Below are 20,022 nucleotides of genomic sequence, written 5' to 3'. Positions count from 1 at the left end.
ATCCACACATCTGGGAGGCTCTGGGATTTATCCAGGAATCTAGAACTGTGTGTGCAGCAGGGTTCTAGCTGGATTTTCTGCCCCTCTCTCCTTTTTTTCCCTTCCTCTTCTAAGTAATGTTTTATGAATAAATTTTGTGAGTTTTTTAACCTAAAAAAAAAAAGCACCAACTTTGTTAACCTGCTACCTCTTGAAACTTCTGAACACAAAGACATTTGATAAATCCACCTGTCAGTAGGACGTGCAGATGTTGTAAACATGACACTCTTTTGAGATTCACATTATCTGGAAGCTCTGGAAAACGTTTTTATGTTATTTCCAATATAAATCAGCCTCTGTCTGCCTTTATTGGCACTGCACTTCTGTTTCTGGCCACTGACATTCCGACATGAGTAAGCGAAATAACTCTTCTTAAAGTTTATGAGAAGCAGTGGAAGGACACGGAGACATTTTACTTTAGACTGAATGCATTGCAATTGGTTATTCCAAATGGTCCATTGACTGAGCAGCCTAAGAAACAGGGAACCTGAAAAAGCTTTACCAATAGCAATTTATTCAAAACAACACAAAGGAAATTCAGTTGTTTTCAGCTTGCTTAACTCTGCTGAAATAATCTTATTGAGACCATATAATTGGAAAGTTGGGTAACTTACATGTAAGCATATATATATATTTAGCTACATCATTATGGTTGTCAGGCATTAGTTCTTCCAAATAAAAGTTTGCAACAATGATATTAAAATAACTTTGGACGGTTTTCTTTTTCATTTTGCTCCATGTGAAATGGAGTTAAAGCCTGGTGTCCCCTCCCTGGAAAACTTCCATGGTTGGGTCCCGGAAAATGACGATCCAGGCAAATGCTGTACATATAGGATTACAGTAAGTGTAGAGATCTGAAGTCCTCATGAGTCCATCTTCTGATACATAGGGAAGCATGAGAAATAGTGCTATTGGATCTTGAAGATAGAAAGGCATCTCTGATCTGGTGTGTGGATTTGGCCGAGCAAATCAAGCACGGCCTCAAGTTTTCTCATCTGCAAGTGGGGGTAATGTTATATGCCTATTACTGTGTGGATTAGCTCACTTCAGCACATAGTAGGGGCATGGTTGCTGTTGTCATGATTAATGCCACTTCGCTTATGACAGTCTGTTTTCCAATTTAGTTTGCCTCCTGCATGAGGAAGACAGCAGCTTGGTGTGACATATGTGTTGCATCTTATATGTAACCTAGGGACACAACTGAAAGTGACACTCTCTCTCTCTATATATATATACATATACATATAGATATAGATATATATATAAATAGATATATATCATATAGCAGAATGGTTTATGGCCTTATTTTGGCAAATTTTGACAAAATTTCTCTTTGGCCACCATTTTCCTCTTTGGAATGACATTTTGCTAATCTCTGCCTGCAAAATCATGCTCATCTTTCAAAGTCTGGCTCCAATGTCACCTTTCCTGTGAAGTTTCCCTGCGTCTCCACCTCTGGAATTATTCTTTGCCAGATCTATTTCTGCTTCTGCTTCTATGACCGCTCAGCATAATTGTTCTCATATGAAAATTGCAGATTTCTTCAATTTGAGGCCATGGCCTATGGGTGGGTGGGGTTGAAGATATAGATTTGGAAATTATCCACAGAAGGGTGAGCATTAAAATTGTGGGGTGATAAAATTATAGGCGGGGTGTGCGGGCAAATTTAGTATATGATCATGTTTCAGGAATGGAAGCCGAAAAAGGATCCAAAAAATGAGAATCTAAAGGAGGGGTCAGAGGAACACAAGAAAATCCAGAATAATGCCTTTGTAAAACTGACAAAGAAAAGAATTTAAAGAAGAGGGTGTTCCAAAGGGGTCAAGGCTTATAAAGAAGTCAGAGAGTGAGGTCTGAAAAAATGGACTTAGAAAGTTAGAGGGTCAGTGGGAATAGTAGGATCAAGGCGTCTTATTATTTTTGAATCTTGGGATTTAACCTCTAGGTACCAGAAAGCCAAGGATGGTTTCTAAGGAAACAAATAACAGAACTAGAGCAACATGACCTTGGCAACTGGCAAGTCTCAAACCCTTTCAGCAAAGGGATGGAAAGCCGTAGAAAGGGGGGGGGGGGCGCGGATAGAGACAGGGTTAATGGACTAACGTCCTAGAGAAGGCAGGAAGGATGGTTCAGAGGAAATCATCCTTCCCTTACATAGCCCGCCCTGAAATAAATCTGCTGATAACCGTGAAGTGAATGCAACAATTACATGAAGTATCTCACCAGAGGATCCCTTCTGCCTTTTCATGGGTGTTTTATCTGTGCAGAAACCATTGCCATTGGCGGTGGTCTGAGCTGACGCAAACAAGTTGAGGTGCCAAGCAATAGCAGGAAACTGCTGTGGAGTTTTAAGCAGTGGCAAGTGAAGGGATGGGGGAGTAGATTGGTATGGATATGTTAATTCTGGGCCCCTGAATATTTCATAATGACTGACAAAGAAATACTACTACTTATTAGGAGGGAAGCTTTTTTTCCCTTTAAGTATGAAAGGAAATTATTTTGGATTCTCTACCTTCTTTGGCAGACAGACCAAGGCCAAATGAGGATATTCATGGCCAAGATCTATCTAGAACAGGGGCCAACTCATAGGCATTGTTCAGAGACTAGAAGATCTGGCTTGAATCCTGGTCCAAAACTTTCTGGTTTTATGAAATATGCTTTAAATACTTAGCCTCCTGGTCTTTCCTTCCCTCATGTATGAAATGGGGATAATCATGCTGATTTTATAGCAGGTACGAAAGGTCGAATGTATTTGTGACATCTACCCGTTGTGAGTACTCGACCAAAGCAATTCCTTCAGTGTTTCCACACTTTCCAAAGACAAGGTTGAAATAAAATAGCATTTCCAATCTTTGGGAATGGAATTCTACCACGGAGCTAGTTTCTACCTAATACTCTTGAAACTTGCAAGGGTTTTAGTAAAATTCATTGAATATTTTCTTTTAGACTTTAACATGACATGTTGCTGTGTTTCTCCTTTTCTTCCAGTTAAAGATTTGGAAAAAAGAAAGGAACCAAAACCCAGAATCAAGGTTGTGGATAAAGGAAATGGGAACAAACCAACTCCACCAGAAGAAGGTGAGATTTTTTTGTGGTTTTTTTTTTGTTTTTTTTTTTGGATTTGCTCATTTTGGGGGTTGTTTTAATAACGTTGGAAGAATGCAGATCTGTTATGGAAATTTCCCTCAGCCGCATGTCACTCTTCCCTCCTTACATCTGCTAACTGTCAGTACTTTTCTCTCCCTTCCTCTCCAACTTCAGTACCTCACCCAGGATTTATTTTCTATTGAAATACTGGACAGAATCTGCTCATTTCTTTCCATGTCTATTGCCGATATTCAGCGAAGCTGCCATTTCTTTTTCTGATGTACAGGATTAGATAGCAAAATCTCAATTTATTTTTACTGCGAAGTTTGAGGAATCTTTTCAAAACAAATCTGACCTTGCACACCTTAGAACCCATTCAATAGCTTCCCACTGCTCTTGGCCCTCCAAGCCCTGCCTACCCTTGGAACCTACCTGTCCCTTCCTCTCCTTCCTCATCAAACAGCTCACTCCTTTCTAGTCTTGCTGGCTCTTTCAGATCCTTTAAAGATCTGGTCTCTCTCTGCGGCATTGTCTCCATGAGACACTCTCCCCCATCACCTCTCTGCATAAATGCCTCCTCTTTTTCCTGCAAAGCTCGTTTCAGTCATCACTTTCTTTGAAACCTTCCCGGACTACTGTCCTCCTTTACAGGCCCTCATATGACAACTGATTTTCCCTCAAAGCATTTGCCATAGTTATAATTTTACATTTACTTATAATCTGAATGTTGGGCTTTTCCCCTAGACTGTACGACCCAAGAGAACAATGATTGTGTCTCTTTCTGCTCCTTACTGACTCCTCAGTAGCTAGTAATTTCTGGTACATAACAGGTGTCTAAGTAAATCTTCACTGAATGCAAAGACAACTAAATGCAAGGGTCTATGAAAAACGTAAAATACTAATAGCTAAAAAAATTGTCACCCAAAAACCTCCCCCAGTGTTTATTTTCATGCTCTGGCATGTGACTTTTCAGTCACTTTTCTGTGAGTATACAGACATATGTGCACAGCTTGCTGTATTGCATTCGTTGTTCTGTGCATTGCTTTTTTCACTTTGAGAACTTTCCGTGTTACTGCATACAGGACGCACGATAACCTAGTGGTAAATTGCATCAACGTGCTATGTACCTGCCTGAATTCAAAGCCTGCCTTTGCCTTAACCTTGGATGATTTATATTGGTTATCCTGATTTCTATGTCTCTGTTTCTTCATCTGTAGAATTTATTTCATAGACTTCTTAGGGATTGACAGTGTTGACAAGTGTCAAATACTTAGAATAGTGCCTACCAGTAAGTAATGTTAGCTGTCATTATTCGTGTACCTCATTCCTTTTAAGTGCCAGATAATATATTAGCTATTTTCCATACTGCTGAGCATTTAGATACTTCATTGTTTTCACGATTGCAACCGTGCTGGGAAAACATACTTCTGCAAGTGGAGGGGCACCTGTGTGGCTCAGTTGGTTGAACATCCGACTCTTGGTTTCGGTTCTGGTTATGATCCCAGGGTTGTGAGATCGAGCCCTGCATCAGGCTCTGCACTCAGTATGAAGTCTGCTTGGATTTCTCTCTCCCTCTCCCTCTGCCGCTCTCCCTGCTCGTGCTTGCTCTCTCTCTTTCTAAAATAAGTAAACTCTTAAAAAAAATAAAAAATAAAAACGGAATTTCAGGGTTAAAGGATATGCAAATTTAAAATTTTCGATAGGGCCTATCAAGTTGATACTTTTTTCAATAATTTATTTTTAAAACATAAATATTCTTTCCAACATTTAAAATTCTTAATACTTAGTCTTTTCCCAATATTGTTTCACTGCTTTAATTTATATTTCTTTGATTACTAGTAAGGTTAAGCCCTTTTGTTTTTCATATCTTCCGTGGTCATTGGTATTTTTGCCCATCTTTGGTCTATTTTTGCTTTGTGTTTTTTGTTTTTTTCTAAAGAATACATAGAAGTTTTCTATACATTTGGGATACTAAAACTTTTTCTTTTATATTTTCATATTTTTGCAAATATCTTCTCTTGGTGTATTATTTACCTTGCAACTTTATTCATGCTTTTTGAAAATTTTTAATGCAGTTTTTAAAAATTCATGACAGTTATACTATTCTTAACTTTTATGGATGTCTTGGCTTTCTGATTTTCTTGGATTATGAAACATTTTCTTATTTGTCTAATAATTTATAATTTTATATTTATATTTAGCTATATTATTATAATTTATTGTTAAATATATCAGATATACAGCACATATAAAAATAATGTAATAAATGACTTTGTCCAGTTAAGAAAATAAATGTATTAAAATATAGTTGGAGCTATCTATGTATAGATATATATATTCCCTATATATTCCCTTCCCCTCTTCTTAAGAGGTTACCGTTATTCCAAATTCAGTGTTTATCATTCTAATGTGTGTCTTTATCATTTTATTACATATATGTGAATCCTGAAACCATATTCTAATTATGCATTTATATCTTAAATTTTATATACATTTTATTATAATATATATAACTTTTTGCAACTCACCTTTTTATAACACAATATTAGATTTTTTTGAGTTATTCATGTTAACTTATGTAGAGGCAATTTATTCATCTTCTTTGTTGTATGTTACTTACAAATGTATTATTCAATTTCTTTTAAAGATTTTATTTATTTATTTATTTATTTGTTTGTTTATTTATTTAGAGAGTGCAGGAGGGGTAGAGAGGGAGGGATAGAAGGAGAGGGAGAGAGAATATCAAGCAGACTCTGCACTGAGTGTGGAGCCTGACACGGGGCTCAATCCCACGACCCTGAGATCATGACCTGAGCCAAAATCAAGAGTTGGACGCTCACGTGACTGAGCCACCCAGGTGCCCCAGGATTGTATTATTTAATTTCTAACTTATGGAGAGTTTTAAAAAGATATTTCTTTGTTTTTGGTGTTTAGCAAATTGCATTGTGATTGGAATATTTTTTAAAAATTTGTGGAGACTTATTGTTTAAATGTGGGCAATGAGAAAAATTTAATCTCTTTCTCTAATGTATGATTCGTCCATTTCTCTTTGTAACCCTGGTAGTTTTCCATTAAATAATGGCCTAGGTACATGTAAACAAAAGTTGTATTTTCCCAGTGATTTTTTCTTTTTCTTTTGTAATGTTTCTCTTATTTTTAGTAATTCAATATTTGACTCAATGAGAGTTTTGTTTAATATTAATATGTAGCAATACTAGCTTAATTTTCTTTAGCAGTCACATAATACATTGATTCTCTGTCCTTTAACTTTCCCCCTATTCATGTCCTCAGGTTTAAGGTGAGTAATCTTGTGAAGAGCATTCAGTTAGATTTGTAATAGTATCTCTTAGGATCTCTGTTTTTTGATGGTGACTTTAGTCTACTTAGATTTGTTGAAGTTGCTGAAAAGTTTGGATTTGCCACTTATTTTGTGCTTTCTATTACTGTATATTTCCCTCTATGCTTTCCCTCCTGTATGCCTTATTTATTTAGAATTGGTCAATTTTTTTTTTAAACGCAGCCTCCCCCCCACTGAACTAAAAGGTATTTGTTCCTTTTGTATTTTTTGTATGGTTATAATTAAAATTTTAACATGCATATAAAATCAAAGTCTAAAGCTAATCCGTATGTGTGCCATTTCCTAACCAACACAAGATTTTGTAATACATTAACTTCAATTATCCATCTCCTGTATTTAACACAATTCATGGCAAATACATTTAGTTTATTTTTTGCCTCATGAAGTTATTATACTTATAATAATTATTATTTTGACAGCTAGGGTTTGTCTAGGTTTTCCCATGTTTATGAATTTATTTGCTCAGCGTTCCATCTTGTATGTCAGACCTTCTCTACATGTTCAGTTTCCTTTAGAGAAGATCTGTGTTGATAAATTCAACTTTATTCATACCCCAAATATCTTCACCTCCCCCTTGATGTTGAAAGATTAGCTGGGTACCAGGTTGAGAGTTGTTGTCTGCAAACATTTAGAAGATGTGTCACTATCTTCTGGTTCCTGTTTTTGACAAGCCTGTTGTCAGTCTAAATGTTGTTTGTTTTAGGTGATTTCTCTTTTCTCTCTAGATGCCTTTCAGACTTTCTTTCCTTTCTCTTGAGAGTTCTGTTGTTTCACTACAATAGCCTAGTTGCAGATTTCTTTGTGTTCCCAGAATAAAGAGTTCGGTCTTTCACCAGTTCTGGAAAGTTCTCAATGTTTAGCTCTTCAAATATTTTTTTCCTCAATTATCTATTCCTTTTTCTCTCCTCTCTTTCTCTGTATTTAAATTAGATTTCTCATAGATAGTCTCCTCCAATGATCCATGTCTCTTCATTTTCATATTTTTTACCTAATTTTATCAATGACATTTTGGGTAATTTCCTTTACCTTTCTATTAGCACACTAATTATCTCTTTTCCTTTTTCAAATCTGCTTTTTATCTTACTTTTCAATGAGTAAATCTTTTATTTCTAGGAATTACATTTAATTCTTTAATAATTTTGCTATAATTTTTATGGTACTTTGTTCCATTTTAGTGATTTTTTAAAAAAATTATTACAATAGGTCCATCATATTTATTTTATATTCTGAGCCCAATAATTACATTATCTAAAGTATTTTGGGACTAAATTCTTCTCTTCTTTTTTCATACTGGTTTTCTTTGGTGGTGCTTGTTTTCTTGTTTGATGTGTCACATTGGTTTGTGAGCTCATTTGTGGGAATTTTTCACGACATGGTTTAGGACTGTGCCTCTCCAGTGAGGTTCTCTTTTGTAGTAATGATTTATGTTTATTTCTTGTCTTGGGACACTCTGAGTTTATTCATAGGAGAGATAGTTTTCTTCCACACAGAGCTTAGGCCAATATAAACTCTTTGTTATCTCCCTTGCTGGAAAGCAGGTATTTTTCTAGCCCATCATTTCAGTGAGCGTATAGCCTTTAGGGGTGCTGCTTGAGAAGTATCAGTTCCAACTTCCCACACTGAACGCATTCAATATCTTGTCTCTTGTTCTTATATGATCATTAAAGCGGAACTTCTTGACTTGTAAACTCCTGGTAAATATGAAGTCTATTTCCCCTTACAATAAATAATTTGTGAGGAGATATTTTAAGGCTATGAAAATACTGTTTTTCCCGTTAAAATTTTACCTACTTGTTTTAACATTCATTGATGATTCTTGCCCCAATCAGTTGCTACTATGCTATTTATAAAATGGTAATTTTCCCAACTCCATTGTTTACTCTGCATGTATTAGCTGGTTTTCTACTGTAAGGGAGCTCTTTCCCTTGTCCCACGTTTGTTTGTCTATTTGTATCAATATGGACTCATGGATATTTATTTTACAGGATGGAATATAATCCATTGCTATCATTATTTATTTCAATGCTCAAACTCTTCCAGATTTGTTCAGTGGGAGCTATTTCCAGCTCTCCCCTATGTCTATCATTCTTTAAGCTTTTCCTACTTTCTGGCATAAATGTTACATTTCAGAGTCTTGTGTTTTTTCTGCCCTGCTCAGAAATCAATCAGTTCTTCAAGAAGTCCTGGTTTCTTCTCATGGAAAATGGTATTTAGAAACCAAGACACGACCACTAGATGTGCTTATTGCATCTAGAATGTCATTGCTTCTAGGTCCTCTTAGCTGAGAGTACGCACGCACCACAGACACACACACACACACACACACACACACACACACACACACCTCTATCTGTCCATCATCTATCTGTCATCTATTTATCATATCTTACATCTACCTTAGACCCATTTCTCAGGTTCATTCTAGCCCCCCCTTTCCTTATTTATAAATCTTTTGCAAGAAAGTTGGGAAACATGTCTCCCAATATCTTAAATATATCTGCTTACATGCTCAATCATAAAAGTAGTTTTAGAATTTCTAATCTATACACACGGTAAAAATATCTATCAATTAGAGTTCAGTGTTTGCCTTTAGTGTGGGTATATAATAAAACATCTGTGTTCAAAAGGATCTTGGGTTAGTTCTTTTCTTCCCTATTCATTGTGGTTTTGTCATTCAGTTTTAAAACAGCTGGGTTAATTTATGAATGCATAAACATTAATGTGGTTCCAAGAGCAAAAAAGTATACAAAAGGGTAATACTCAAAAGAAGTATCACTTTCCTTGTTTCATCTACCTAGTTTTACTCAGCCCTTCTAAATAACCAAACTCATTAGTTTTTGATTTATCTTTCCTCTTTCTTTTGGAAAAAAAAAGATTTGTGAATATTTTTCTGGAGGATTTTACACATAAATTCTCAGCTGAGTTTTGGCTTAGCATTCTTCACCATGTGGTGCTTAAAGAATGACACTCAAGGTGAAATCTATCTTCTACCCATGGATTAGAGTTGGCCTCAGAATTTAGCTATAGCTTGATATTCCTAAATGTCCTAAGTTCTTCATTTTTTTCCCCTTTCTTGTACCCTTCTAAAATGAAAGATCGGACAAAGTAAATTAAATACAAGAAAATGGACAATGAAAATTAAGAGTCACATGGACACATGCTTTGATAACTGCGAATGAACACCCAGAGGACCATTACTTCAGCAGTACACTTGCTTTACTCACTAAACACAATTATAGGGGCACCTGGGTGGCTCAGTTGGTTAAGCATCTGCCTTCAGCTCACGTCATGATCCCAGCAGTCCTGGGATCGAGCCCCATGTCAGGCTCTCTGCTCAGCGGGGAGCCTGCTTCTCTCTCTTTCCTTTTGCGGCTACCCCTGCTTATTATGCTCTCTCACTCTCTCTCTCTCTCTGTGTCAAATAAATAAATAAAATCTTTAAAAAAAAATAAATACGATTATGGAGGGGACTTCTGTGAGCCCACTGTCAGGCAGGAGCTGTTTCGAAGTGTTTATTGCAGTGATCAGGACCTGTGCTAAGACTGTCAGCAGTTTTGTGGAAGAAAAGGTGGCTTCCTGTTTTCGGCAAGAGCTCCTGTGAGGTGTGTGCAGGGCCAGTGAGGATGCGGACACTGGTTGTGGGGGAGAATTGTCTTAAAAAGTAAGTTGTCACCAAAAGTGAGTTTTCAACAGTGGCAACAATCCAGGCAAAAGTTAGGGCTCCCGGGAGATTGGGGAAGAATGTTCCTGGGCCCGCAGGCAACAAGAAGGCCTTCCCCACCCGAGTTGTGATGTACCACTTGCCACATCCCCTCTTCCAAATGTGTTCGTCCCGTGATTCTCATTGCTGCTCCTTGTGTTGTTTACAGTCAACAGTTTTTGGTCCAATACGATCAGACATATTCACACAGTTTAGAATTTTCGTTTAAATGTAAAGAGCTAAGGTCCTTAACAGAAGTTACCCGTGCAGTTAAAGAGTTACTTGCTTTCAACCGACTGTACATGTTTCTTCAATAATCCAAAACAAATTCGCAAACAAAAGTGGTATTTGCCTTTGAGCACAATACTGGCATGTTTGCCTCAACGGCTATTTCTCCTTTGTTGTCCAAACAGCTTTCTTCAGTTATTTTTGGTGTTTTGCACAAGAATGCAGAACCAGATTGAAAAAGATTATGAAACAGATAGGAAAAGTTGCATAGAGTTTTTTCCCCCCCTCTTTGTGGTTTTTCAATTAAGATCTCTGACCCACTTTGCTTTTGTTTAATGAAAATTTTTTCTTTTTTTTTAGTTTTCTACAATGAGAAGAGGGTCTTTTTTTTTTCTAAGAAAAAAATGAAACGAGCACAAGTTATTCTTTTGAGGATTGGCAAACTATGGCTCACAGGCCATGCGCAGTCTTATTTTCTTACATAAAGTTTTATTGGAACAGAGCTATGCTTGCTACGTTCCATCCTTTACATATTGTCTGTTGCTGCTTTCCCCCAAAACCCGAGCTGAGCAGATGCAACAGGTGTCCTATGACCTGCAAAGACTAAAACATTCTCTTTCCTGCCCTTTTCAGAAAAAGATTGCTGTTCCTTGCTTTTGAATGTGCTGGAACAGAGTCATTTGATGAACTGAGTCATTTATTTCTGAGAACAGCTGGTCTATGTTGGTATTTCCAATAAGGATTGCATAGGTTGTGCTCTCCTGTACAAACCTCAGTGGATCCTACTTCTCATACTATCCCGTTTGACTTTTTTAAAAATCCGAAACATGACAACTCCCAAAAATTGGTTGTAAGGATTAAATTAGTTAAGATGTTTCAAGTGCCTAGAACATAGTAAGTACTACATTAGTATTGGCTATTGATATTACAGTGTATAGTTTTCATGAGTTAATATAATCATAGACCAAACTTTTATGTTATTGATTTAACAATAAATGCATTGAGGAGTTTTGGTGATTACCCTTTAGTCCTGAGCACTGTGTTAGGCACTGGGAATTAACTGGTGATCAAAGTAGGCATGATTCTACCCTCACTCGACTAACATAGTCTGGCAGGGACTCAGCAGTCTTAGAGAAGAGTCAGTTCTCCATTATGTGTCGTCATTATGGTTGAAAACAGCCAGGACACTGGCTGAAGGTGTATTTTTACTTACTAGGATTGTTTATTTCCCGTTAATAGTTTTATGGTTTCTTGGCTCACAGTTAAGAGATAAATTTGAAGTTTTGCCACCTTTTGCACCAGTTATTCTGAGTCCTAGATCCACCAAGCTCAAGGCTATGAGTTTAGTTTGACAAAAATGGGATTGTTGGAGATCTGAATTTGGGTAAGGCAGGAGTCAGAAGATCAGAGACAACAAAGGGGAACGGGTGGAGCTTGAAGATTCATGCTGGCTAAATCTTGACTCTTAGAGGTGAGAGCGGAGGGATTGGGTTCATTCATAAACCGGACATTGGAGTTAGGTTGTGGCTGGAATTCATGCATTGAAGTGTGTAGAAGGTGCCTGGCTCCTAGAGCATCCTGGGTAGATGTTCCTTCTCCTCCTTTTCCTTCTTCTTCTGCTTCACTATTCCCTTCCTTCTCTTCCTTTTTTTCTTTATTGTTTAAATTACTATTATCTAGACAGCCGATATAGTGTACCAGCAGCAGCACCAGGGTGGATTAAAATATTTCTGCTCATGAGGGAAAACACCTTGAGAATTCGTAACCCTGGGCCTAGATTACATTCAAATTAAGCTTTCAAAGTTTCACTCTCCCGTTCAAGATCCTTCCATTCAAGAGATTACTATAAAACTGCTCAGAGTTGGTAAAAGTAGGGTGCGTGGCAGATGCAAACACAAAATCACATTTCAGACATGTACGTGTAGCTCAAATTCTAAAGACAGCCACAGATAAAGTAATGCCAAGAAAGAGCTCAGAATCCAAACTTTTGAAACATGAAAGTAAACCATGTGCCATGAGTAAGAATCAGAAGACACACGGGGCACCTGGGTGGCACAGCGGTTAAGCGTCTGCCTTCGGCTCAGGGCGTGATCCCGGCATTATGGGATCGAGCCCCACATCAGGCTCCTCCGCTATGAGCCTGCTTCTTCCTCTCCCACTCCCCCTGCTTGTGTTCCCTCTCTCGCTGGCTGTCTCTATCTCTGTCGAATAAATAAATAAAATCTTAAAAAAAAAAAAAAAGACACAAAAAGGATGGTCTCAGAATCCCATGGATTTCAATTATGGAATGATTACATAAAAAACTAAAAAAAACAATACTTATTTTTTAAAGATTTTATGTATTTATTTGAGAGAGAGAGCACAAGCAGGAAGAGGGACAGGCAGAGGGAGAAGCAGGCTCCCTGCTGAGCAAGGAGCCCAATGTGGGACTTGATCCCAGGACCTTGGGATCATGACCTGAGCCGAAGGCAGACGCTTAACCGACTGAGCCACCTAGGCACCCCAAATAAACAATATTATTAAAGTCATAGAAATATTCAAAACAAGAGAAGAAGAGATTGAGAGACTATGGAAAAGAGAATCTGTGGATTTGAGAAGGGATCAAATAGAACATAAAGAGTTCTGAAGAGCATAAATAGATAGCCACACCCTGAGTCCTTGTTGGGGAAAATGTAGAACACCAGAGCCAAATTAAGACTTCCAAAGACAAAATGAGAATGAGGAGGAGTAGAAGGACTGGGTGAAGCCATTTTTAAATGACAGAAATCTAGCTATGTGCTGTTGTATGGTCTTCAGTTTTTTGGTGTATTAAATAAAATCCCTTTCTTTAGGGGCGCCTGGGTGGCTCAGTTGGTTAAGCGTCTGACTCTTGATTTCAGCTCAGGTCATGATCTCAGGGTTGTCGGATGGAGCCCTGTGTCGGGCTCTGCCCTCGGTGTGGAGCCTGCTTGAGATTCTCGGTCTCCCTCTGCCCCTCTCCCATTAAAAAACCCCACTGTTTTAAAAAAGTGATGTTAAGTAATTTAATTTATTAATTTATTAAGAAAAAAGTTGAGAAGTTCAACAAGGTCAGCTTGCTCAATAAACAGGTGATGTGTTTGAGGAAGAAAAGAATTTATTAATAAAAAAAAGGTTCAGAAATTCAGATCTGTTACAAGTGTGTGACAGAAAAGCTGTGATATAATTATGGTCCTGTTTCCCCTCACTTCTTCCCTCCAAGTGTTCCATAACATTTCATAGAAGCACAGAGCAAGCAAAGAACAGTCTATCAGGTTTAAGGCATCAGACACATCGTAGGTCCCTGAGTCTGGGTAAACATGTTCAAAGGAGACATCAGAAGATGATATGAATTGCTTTCCAGCCTGAGGTTTAAGAGAATAAATAAAAACATTTTCATCAGAATACTTTTTCCTTCCCATCCTGAACTTTCTTTTTCCCCCTTGTGGCTTAGAATACTGCAATCAGGTCTTGTGGTCAAACATCTCTTGGAGTGAACTCTTCCCTCCCTTGCTACCTAGCCATGCCCTTGGGCATTCAACAGCCCCCTCTTATCTGCGGGAGGTGCCTTCCAAGACCCTCAGTGGGTGCCTGAAACCACGGATGGTACCGAGTGCTCTCTGTATGATGCTTTTCCCTATATGTGTATATCTACGATAAAGTTTAATTTGTCAGTTAGGCACAATGAGAGATTAACAACAATAACTACTAATAAAATAGAACAATTATAACAATATACGGTCATAAAAGTTTCATCGATGTGGTCTTTTTCTCTCAAAATTACCTTATCGTCCTGTACTCACCTTCTTCTCCTTGTGGTGATGTGAGGTAATAAAATGCTGGTGTGATGAGACGAAGTGAGGTGAATGATGTCGGCACCTCGATGAAGTGTTAGGCTACTATTGACCTGATGATACCTCAGAGGGAGGATGGTCTGCTTCTAGACCACGATGACCACGGAATAAGGGAGGATCATGGGTAAGGGAGGACTGCTGCTTTAACCTCTCTAAGCCCTAGTTTCTTCACTGGCTAAAGCAGCATAATAGTCACAATAAGCATGCGGGCATGTGAAGATGAATGGCTGGCCCCTGGATGACATGCCCGGGACATCTCAGACACCTAAGGACTGTCAGTTTCCAACCCATTTTTCCATTTCCTGTTTCCTTAATGTCTTCATTTCAGAGAGAAAATAACATACAGAATGCAACAGAGTGTCTTACATTACCAACAGCTATTTATTGAATATTTGGATGCGGCTTGTTTTAGACTCAAGGAGTCACAATCCTGTGGAGAAGGTTCAGGAAGACCGTGTTAACAGAAAGAATGTTTTTATCATAAAAAAGCAGAAAGTTGATTTCTGGGTTTTTTTTTTTTCCTTGATGTGAAGCATTGCAGTTGATTTTTTTCAGGAATTCAAAGAGACACGAGGCAGGATCAGTCATTCAGAAAATAATCATTGAACACCTGCAGAGGATGTCATACCTGTGTATATAAAATGACAAGATTTCCTGAGGGCAAGGGAAGGGGATTCTCCTAGCAATAGACTTCCAGTTTTCTTAGTCCTCCTCTCCTCCACGCTTGATAAGACATTATGGAAGGATTTTGACACCTTGTCTGTGGGCCTTCAGCAAATTTTACCATTCTTACCTTGTGACTTCTCTGGTGGTAAGAGATCTAGTTCTTCCTTAAATAAGTTTCGAATGTGCTCATTTTTTAAAAAGATCTAAAAGATTTTATTAAATTATTTGAGAGAGAGAGCAAGAGAGCACGCACAAATGGCAGAGGGGGACAGAGGGAGAGGGAGAGCAAGGAGCCGGACCAAGGGGCTCGATCCCAGGACCCTAAGATTATGACCTGAGCCAAAGGCAGAGGCTTAACTGACTGAGCCACCCAGGAGACCCTCAAGTGTCCTCAGTCTTAAAAGAACTCGTAATACATGGGTTTGGTTTTTTTAAAATCAGATACCTTATGGCTCTGAGCGCCACTATAGATTTTGGTGGAGTCTGTCCCCTGTAGGAATGCTTGGCCTTGTCTGATTGATACCTTCCTTCTTGTCTAAGAATTTTGTATTAACATCTTGTTTCTATACCTGCAGGCCTGACTGTTGGTGTAGATTGAGCAGGCCAGACTGTTGGTGTCTCAGCCTTAGAAATTGCAAAACATCAGAATCTGTTTGTTATGGATGAAATGGAATAACAGAGATGATTGAGTGGTTGCATTTTTCAGAAAATTACGTAACAACCAAAGTGAACATATACCCAAATCATGTAGTACTATATACAGATATGAAAATAAGTGTGACTGCAATACGCTGGCTTCTGAAGTCGAGCAAGTTTTGTTTTTAAATAAAGATGTTCAGGTGAAATAGCCTCTCTTGAGTCTGTATTGTCTTAGAAAAATCAGGAAATAACCAGGTAATTGTACAGATAAATTTTTGAGCAAACTCTATATAAAAGTATTTTAAAAGGACCATATATTTTCCAAGGAAATAAAATCTGTTTTTAAGTATTTTGCATAGAGGTAAGTAAAGTTTGGAGAGGATAGGTGGGAAGAAATGGTGGGGGGCAACAGGGGAGATAAAAATTGAGTCAGAAGTCTCAGAGATGGGACCGTTTTTGGGGGAAAGGAGGGTAATTTTATTGGAATGAAGTGTGAAATACATAGGGCCAGGTCAAGTGGATTTGAATTATGGAAAGCTTTTAAGAGCACCATGAATAGTTTAGGTTTAATTTGGTAGGTGGGGGAGGGAAGAAATCATCTTAAATTTTCGAATGGGAAGGTGCTTGGAGAATCATGTAGTTCCTTCAGTTGAGAGGATGGTTGAGATGCCTCGGTCATGCCCTTGAGGGTTGACCTGCATCTGCTTTCATTGACAGAGATCTCGCTGTTTCCCAAGGCAGTGATCTATGGAAATCTTGACTGTTAGTTCATTCTTGAGTTGAGTTGAAACCTGTCTCCTTGTGGACATACAGAACACTACTAATCCATCCTTTGTATGACAGTCCTTTAAATATTTGAAGACAGCTGTAGTGTCTTCTCCTGGTCCCTTATGGCTTTTGAGCAGAGAAGAAATGTAATGAATGTGGTGTTTATGGGCCTGTCAGTTACTGTTAAGATGCAAGGCTCTGAGTGACAGCTGAGATGTTCTTTTGGCTGTGGTTCGGGGATTGGGCTTCCTATCCCTACAAGTTGTCATGGTATTATTCATCTCAGGTTGGATAGAGGGCAAGTGGGTAAAACTTTGATTTCATGCTCTTTTTAATGGCCCCCTCCCTCCCACCCTTCCTTCCCTTTCCTTTCCTTTCCTTTCCTTTCCTTTCCTTTCCTTTCCTTTCCTTTCCCTTCTATCTTCCTTCCTTCCTTCCTTCCTACCTTCCTTCCTTCCTTCCTTCCTTCCTTCCTTCCTTCCTTCCTTCCCTCCCTCCCTCCCTCCCTCCCTCCTTCCTTCCTTCCTTCCTTCCTTCCTTCCTTCCTTCCTTCCTTCCTTCCTTCTCTCCTTCCTTTCTTCCCTTCCTTATTCCTCCCTTCCCTTCTCCCTTCCTTCCTCGCAAATACTTCTGTGAAAGAAGTACAATATCTAAGTGGTTCAGGCTTTGGCGTCAGTCCTGGATTTGAATTTCAGCTTTTCCACCTGCTCAGTGTGTGATGGTGGGCAAGTTACTTAACCTTCTAAGTTACTAACCTTTCTTTCTCAGTGGAGTGAGAAGTACACCTACCTTGTAGGATTAATATCAGGCTTAAATGGAAAAGATACTTACAACATATCTGGGGAAAGCAGTCACTAAATGGCAGGTCTTTTTATTATTGTAAAAAAAGGAAGCAATGAAAACTGTTTGCTGCAGTCAATAAATAAATGACTACATATATATATATATATATATATATACACACATATATATATATATACACACACACATATATATGTAACTATGTAACTATAATAACTTTATAACTGTATATCTATATCAATACCTATCTATATCAATACCTATCTATATCTATACCTATCTATACCTATCAATATCTCTCTCTCTAGCTAGCTAGCGATAAAGAGATTTGTTATAAGGAATTGGCTCACATGATTATGGAGGCTAAGAAGTCCCTAGGTCGGCAGTCTGAAAGCTGGAGACACAGCAGAGCTGATGGTGTAAGTTTCAGCCTGAAAACTGGCAGGCTCGAGGTCCAAGAAGAGCCAGTGCTTCAGATCCAGTCCACCGTCCCAGCTCAAGGCAGTTAGGCAGGAGCAGCTCCCTTTTCCTCAGTCTTTTGCTGTCTTCAGGTTTTCAGCAACTGGATGAGGACCACCCGCTTTAGGCAGGGCTCCGTGTTTTATTCAGTCTATAGACTCAAGTGCTAATGTCATCCTGAAACAACCCTCACAGACACACCCACAATGACATTCAACCAAATGGATGGGCACCCTGTGGACCAGTCAAGTTGACACGTAAAATTAACCATTCTACTACGTATCCTATTTTTAGAAAGTAAGAAGTGCTGCAGAAAAATAAAAACGGAATAAAAGAAGAGAGTGACGGAGGGGTGCTCTTTTAGGTAGGGCAGTCACCGGTCGGGGATGCTCTGAAAGGTAGGTCTCCGCTAAGACTAGACTAAACGAGTGCTGAGCTCACTCTGATTCCTGGGAACAGACTCAGCTAAGATGAGCCTCCTACTCCCCACTGGCTAGATGGACAGCTTGTAACGTTAATATGACAGGTAGCTAGTGACCATCCATGTCGCATTAAGTGAGGACATTTTCTATGGTGGCGGTACATGGTCTGATGAAAAAGCCATGTTGGACCAAACCTTTAGAAGACCTGGCATCCAGTCCTGACTGTGGAGTAACCACTGATTCATTCACGTGTCTCTCTGAACCTCAATTTCCTTTCTAAAAAATGACAATAATGGCACCCCCAAGAACGTTGAAAGAATCAGAATGTGCCAATGAATTGAAACGCCCTTTTTAGAACCGTTGGTAAAATAGTGTTAACTCTTTAAAAAAAAATCGTCAGCGATGTAGCTGAAGCCAGTATTGGAAGTGAGCTTTTGGTTTGGAAATCGGAACTGAACCTCATGAGAGACTTAAGTGAAAAATTGTTCCGTGACCACAGTTTTCCTGCAGATGTCTTGGGTAATGAATGGTCTAGCTAGGTATTTTGCTAGTGACATAGAAAAAATAAGTTGAAGCCACTAAATGAATCTTGCCAGTTGTGGTGAAAATCATTGTGAGATTTTCTGCGTGCATATTGAGGTAATGTGAGTAAAAATAGTACATGCTCTCCTTTCGATCAGCTTCGTCTCCACATTGGATAAATAGCAAGGAAGACAGGCAAATCTGATACAATGTCGCTGATCCGTAAATATCTGTAATCCACTTTCCCCGTGTGGTAGTGCGCCAGGGTGGGAGAGACATCGTTTAATTGAGCCGTCATGGTTTATTTTTCTAGTGCCTTCCTGGACGTATAAATTATGTGAAAAGAGGAATTCCCTTTTAACAACACAATTCAATGTAGTTCACATTCATTGATGTGCTTCATGCCAAAAGCTGAGCCAAAGGAGATAAAAAGAGAAGATGCAAATTTCTCTTCTCTCAATGAGTTCAGTCAAATCAAGGAGCTAGAAATGGAAACAAATCATAATAGCCCAGTATTATGAATACAGCAAACCATGTACCAATGCAGAGGCAGTAAAGAGGGGCAGATAATGAGTCCCATCTGAGGACTGTTGGAAAAGCTGCATGGAGTTGGGAACTGTGACCTGGGTTTTGAAGGATGAATAGGAGTTTGCCTGGCAGAAAAAGGCCGCTTTTGTCAGTTCTCTCTTTTCTGTTTTTATGTTGGTGAACACTTTTATCCATAAATACATTGTAAATATTTCTATAGAAGCCATAATTAGGTCATTAATTTAAATGCTTTTAGAACAAAAAGAATAATATGGTGTAAAACGAAGACTTTTAATTTGGTAATTTCATGTCATTCTCAGCAGAGTAACACCTCCCTCCCATACACAATTACTCTTTACATCGTTATGTTTATTTTTATAAGGCACTTCAAAAAATCTGAACTTATGTTGTTTTGATGGTGTGTTTCCTCTTACTAAGAATTTAAGCAGCTGGAAGGCGAGAACTTTGTTGTGTTCCTGATTGCCCAGAACAGTGCTTGGTTTATAGTAAATATTGAATACATATTTAATAAATAAATTTTATCCAGAAAATTAGTCTAATAATATCAAACTAATAAACAAGTTTAGAGTAAACTGATTTATACTAATTCAGGGTGGGGTTTTTTTGTTTTGTTTTGTTTTGTTTTGTTTGTGATCCACTAAAAAACTTTTCTTTAAAACCCTGGGATAGTGGGTGGTGGGCGAGGGTTCAGTTCTGCTGCTTGGTTCTGGAGAAATTGGCCTGAAGCACAGCCCCTGTGCTTAAATTAACTTGTATTTTCTTTTATTTTTTATTTATATTTTAAAAGATTTTATTTATTTATTTGACAGACAGAGAGGGAGCACAAAGGGAGCAGCAGGGGCAGAGGAAAAGGGAGAAGCAGGCTCCCTGCTGAGTAAGGTGCCCGATGCCGGGCTTGATCCCAGGACCCTGAGATCATGACCTGAGCTGAAG

At 38.5% G+C, this 20,022-nt stretch overlaps 1 protein-coding gene across 5 annotated transcripts in view; it reads left to right on the top strand.

The window, feature by feature from the left end:
• COL14A1 (collagen type XIV alpha 1 chain) overlaps positions 1-20,022 on the top strand; it is a 245,740-nt gene that overhangs the window by 72,024 nt on the left and 153,694 nt on the right. For all 5 annotated transcript variants that reach the window (XM_045805730.2, XM_045805731.2, XM_045805732.2 and 2 more), the window contains one exon: positions 3,028-3,117. In XM_045805730.2, the coding sequence (XP_045661686.2) occupies positions 3,028-3,117 (90 nt within the window). The remainder of the gene's footprint in view (positions 1-3,027; positions 3,118-20,022) is intronic.

Source organism: Ursus americanus, chromosome 9 (assembly GCF_024610735.1).
Source record: "Ursus americanus isolate L20-20 chromosome 9, mUrsAme1.1.p, whole genome shotgun sequence".
NCBI lineage: Eukaryota > Metazoa > Chordata > Mammalia > Carnivora > Ursidae > Ursus > Ursus americanus.
The sequence above is the reverse complement of the archived record's forward strand: the minus strand, read 5'-3'. Positions and strand labels throughout refer to the sequence as shown.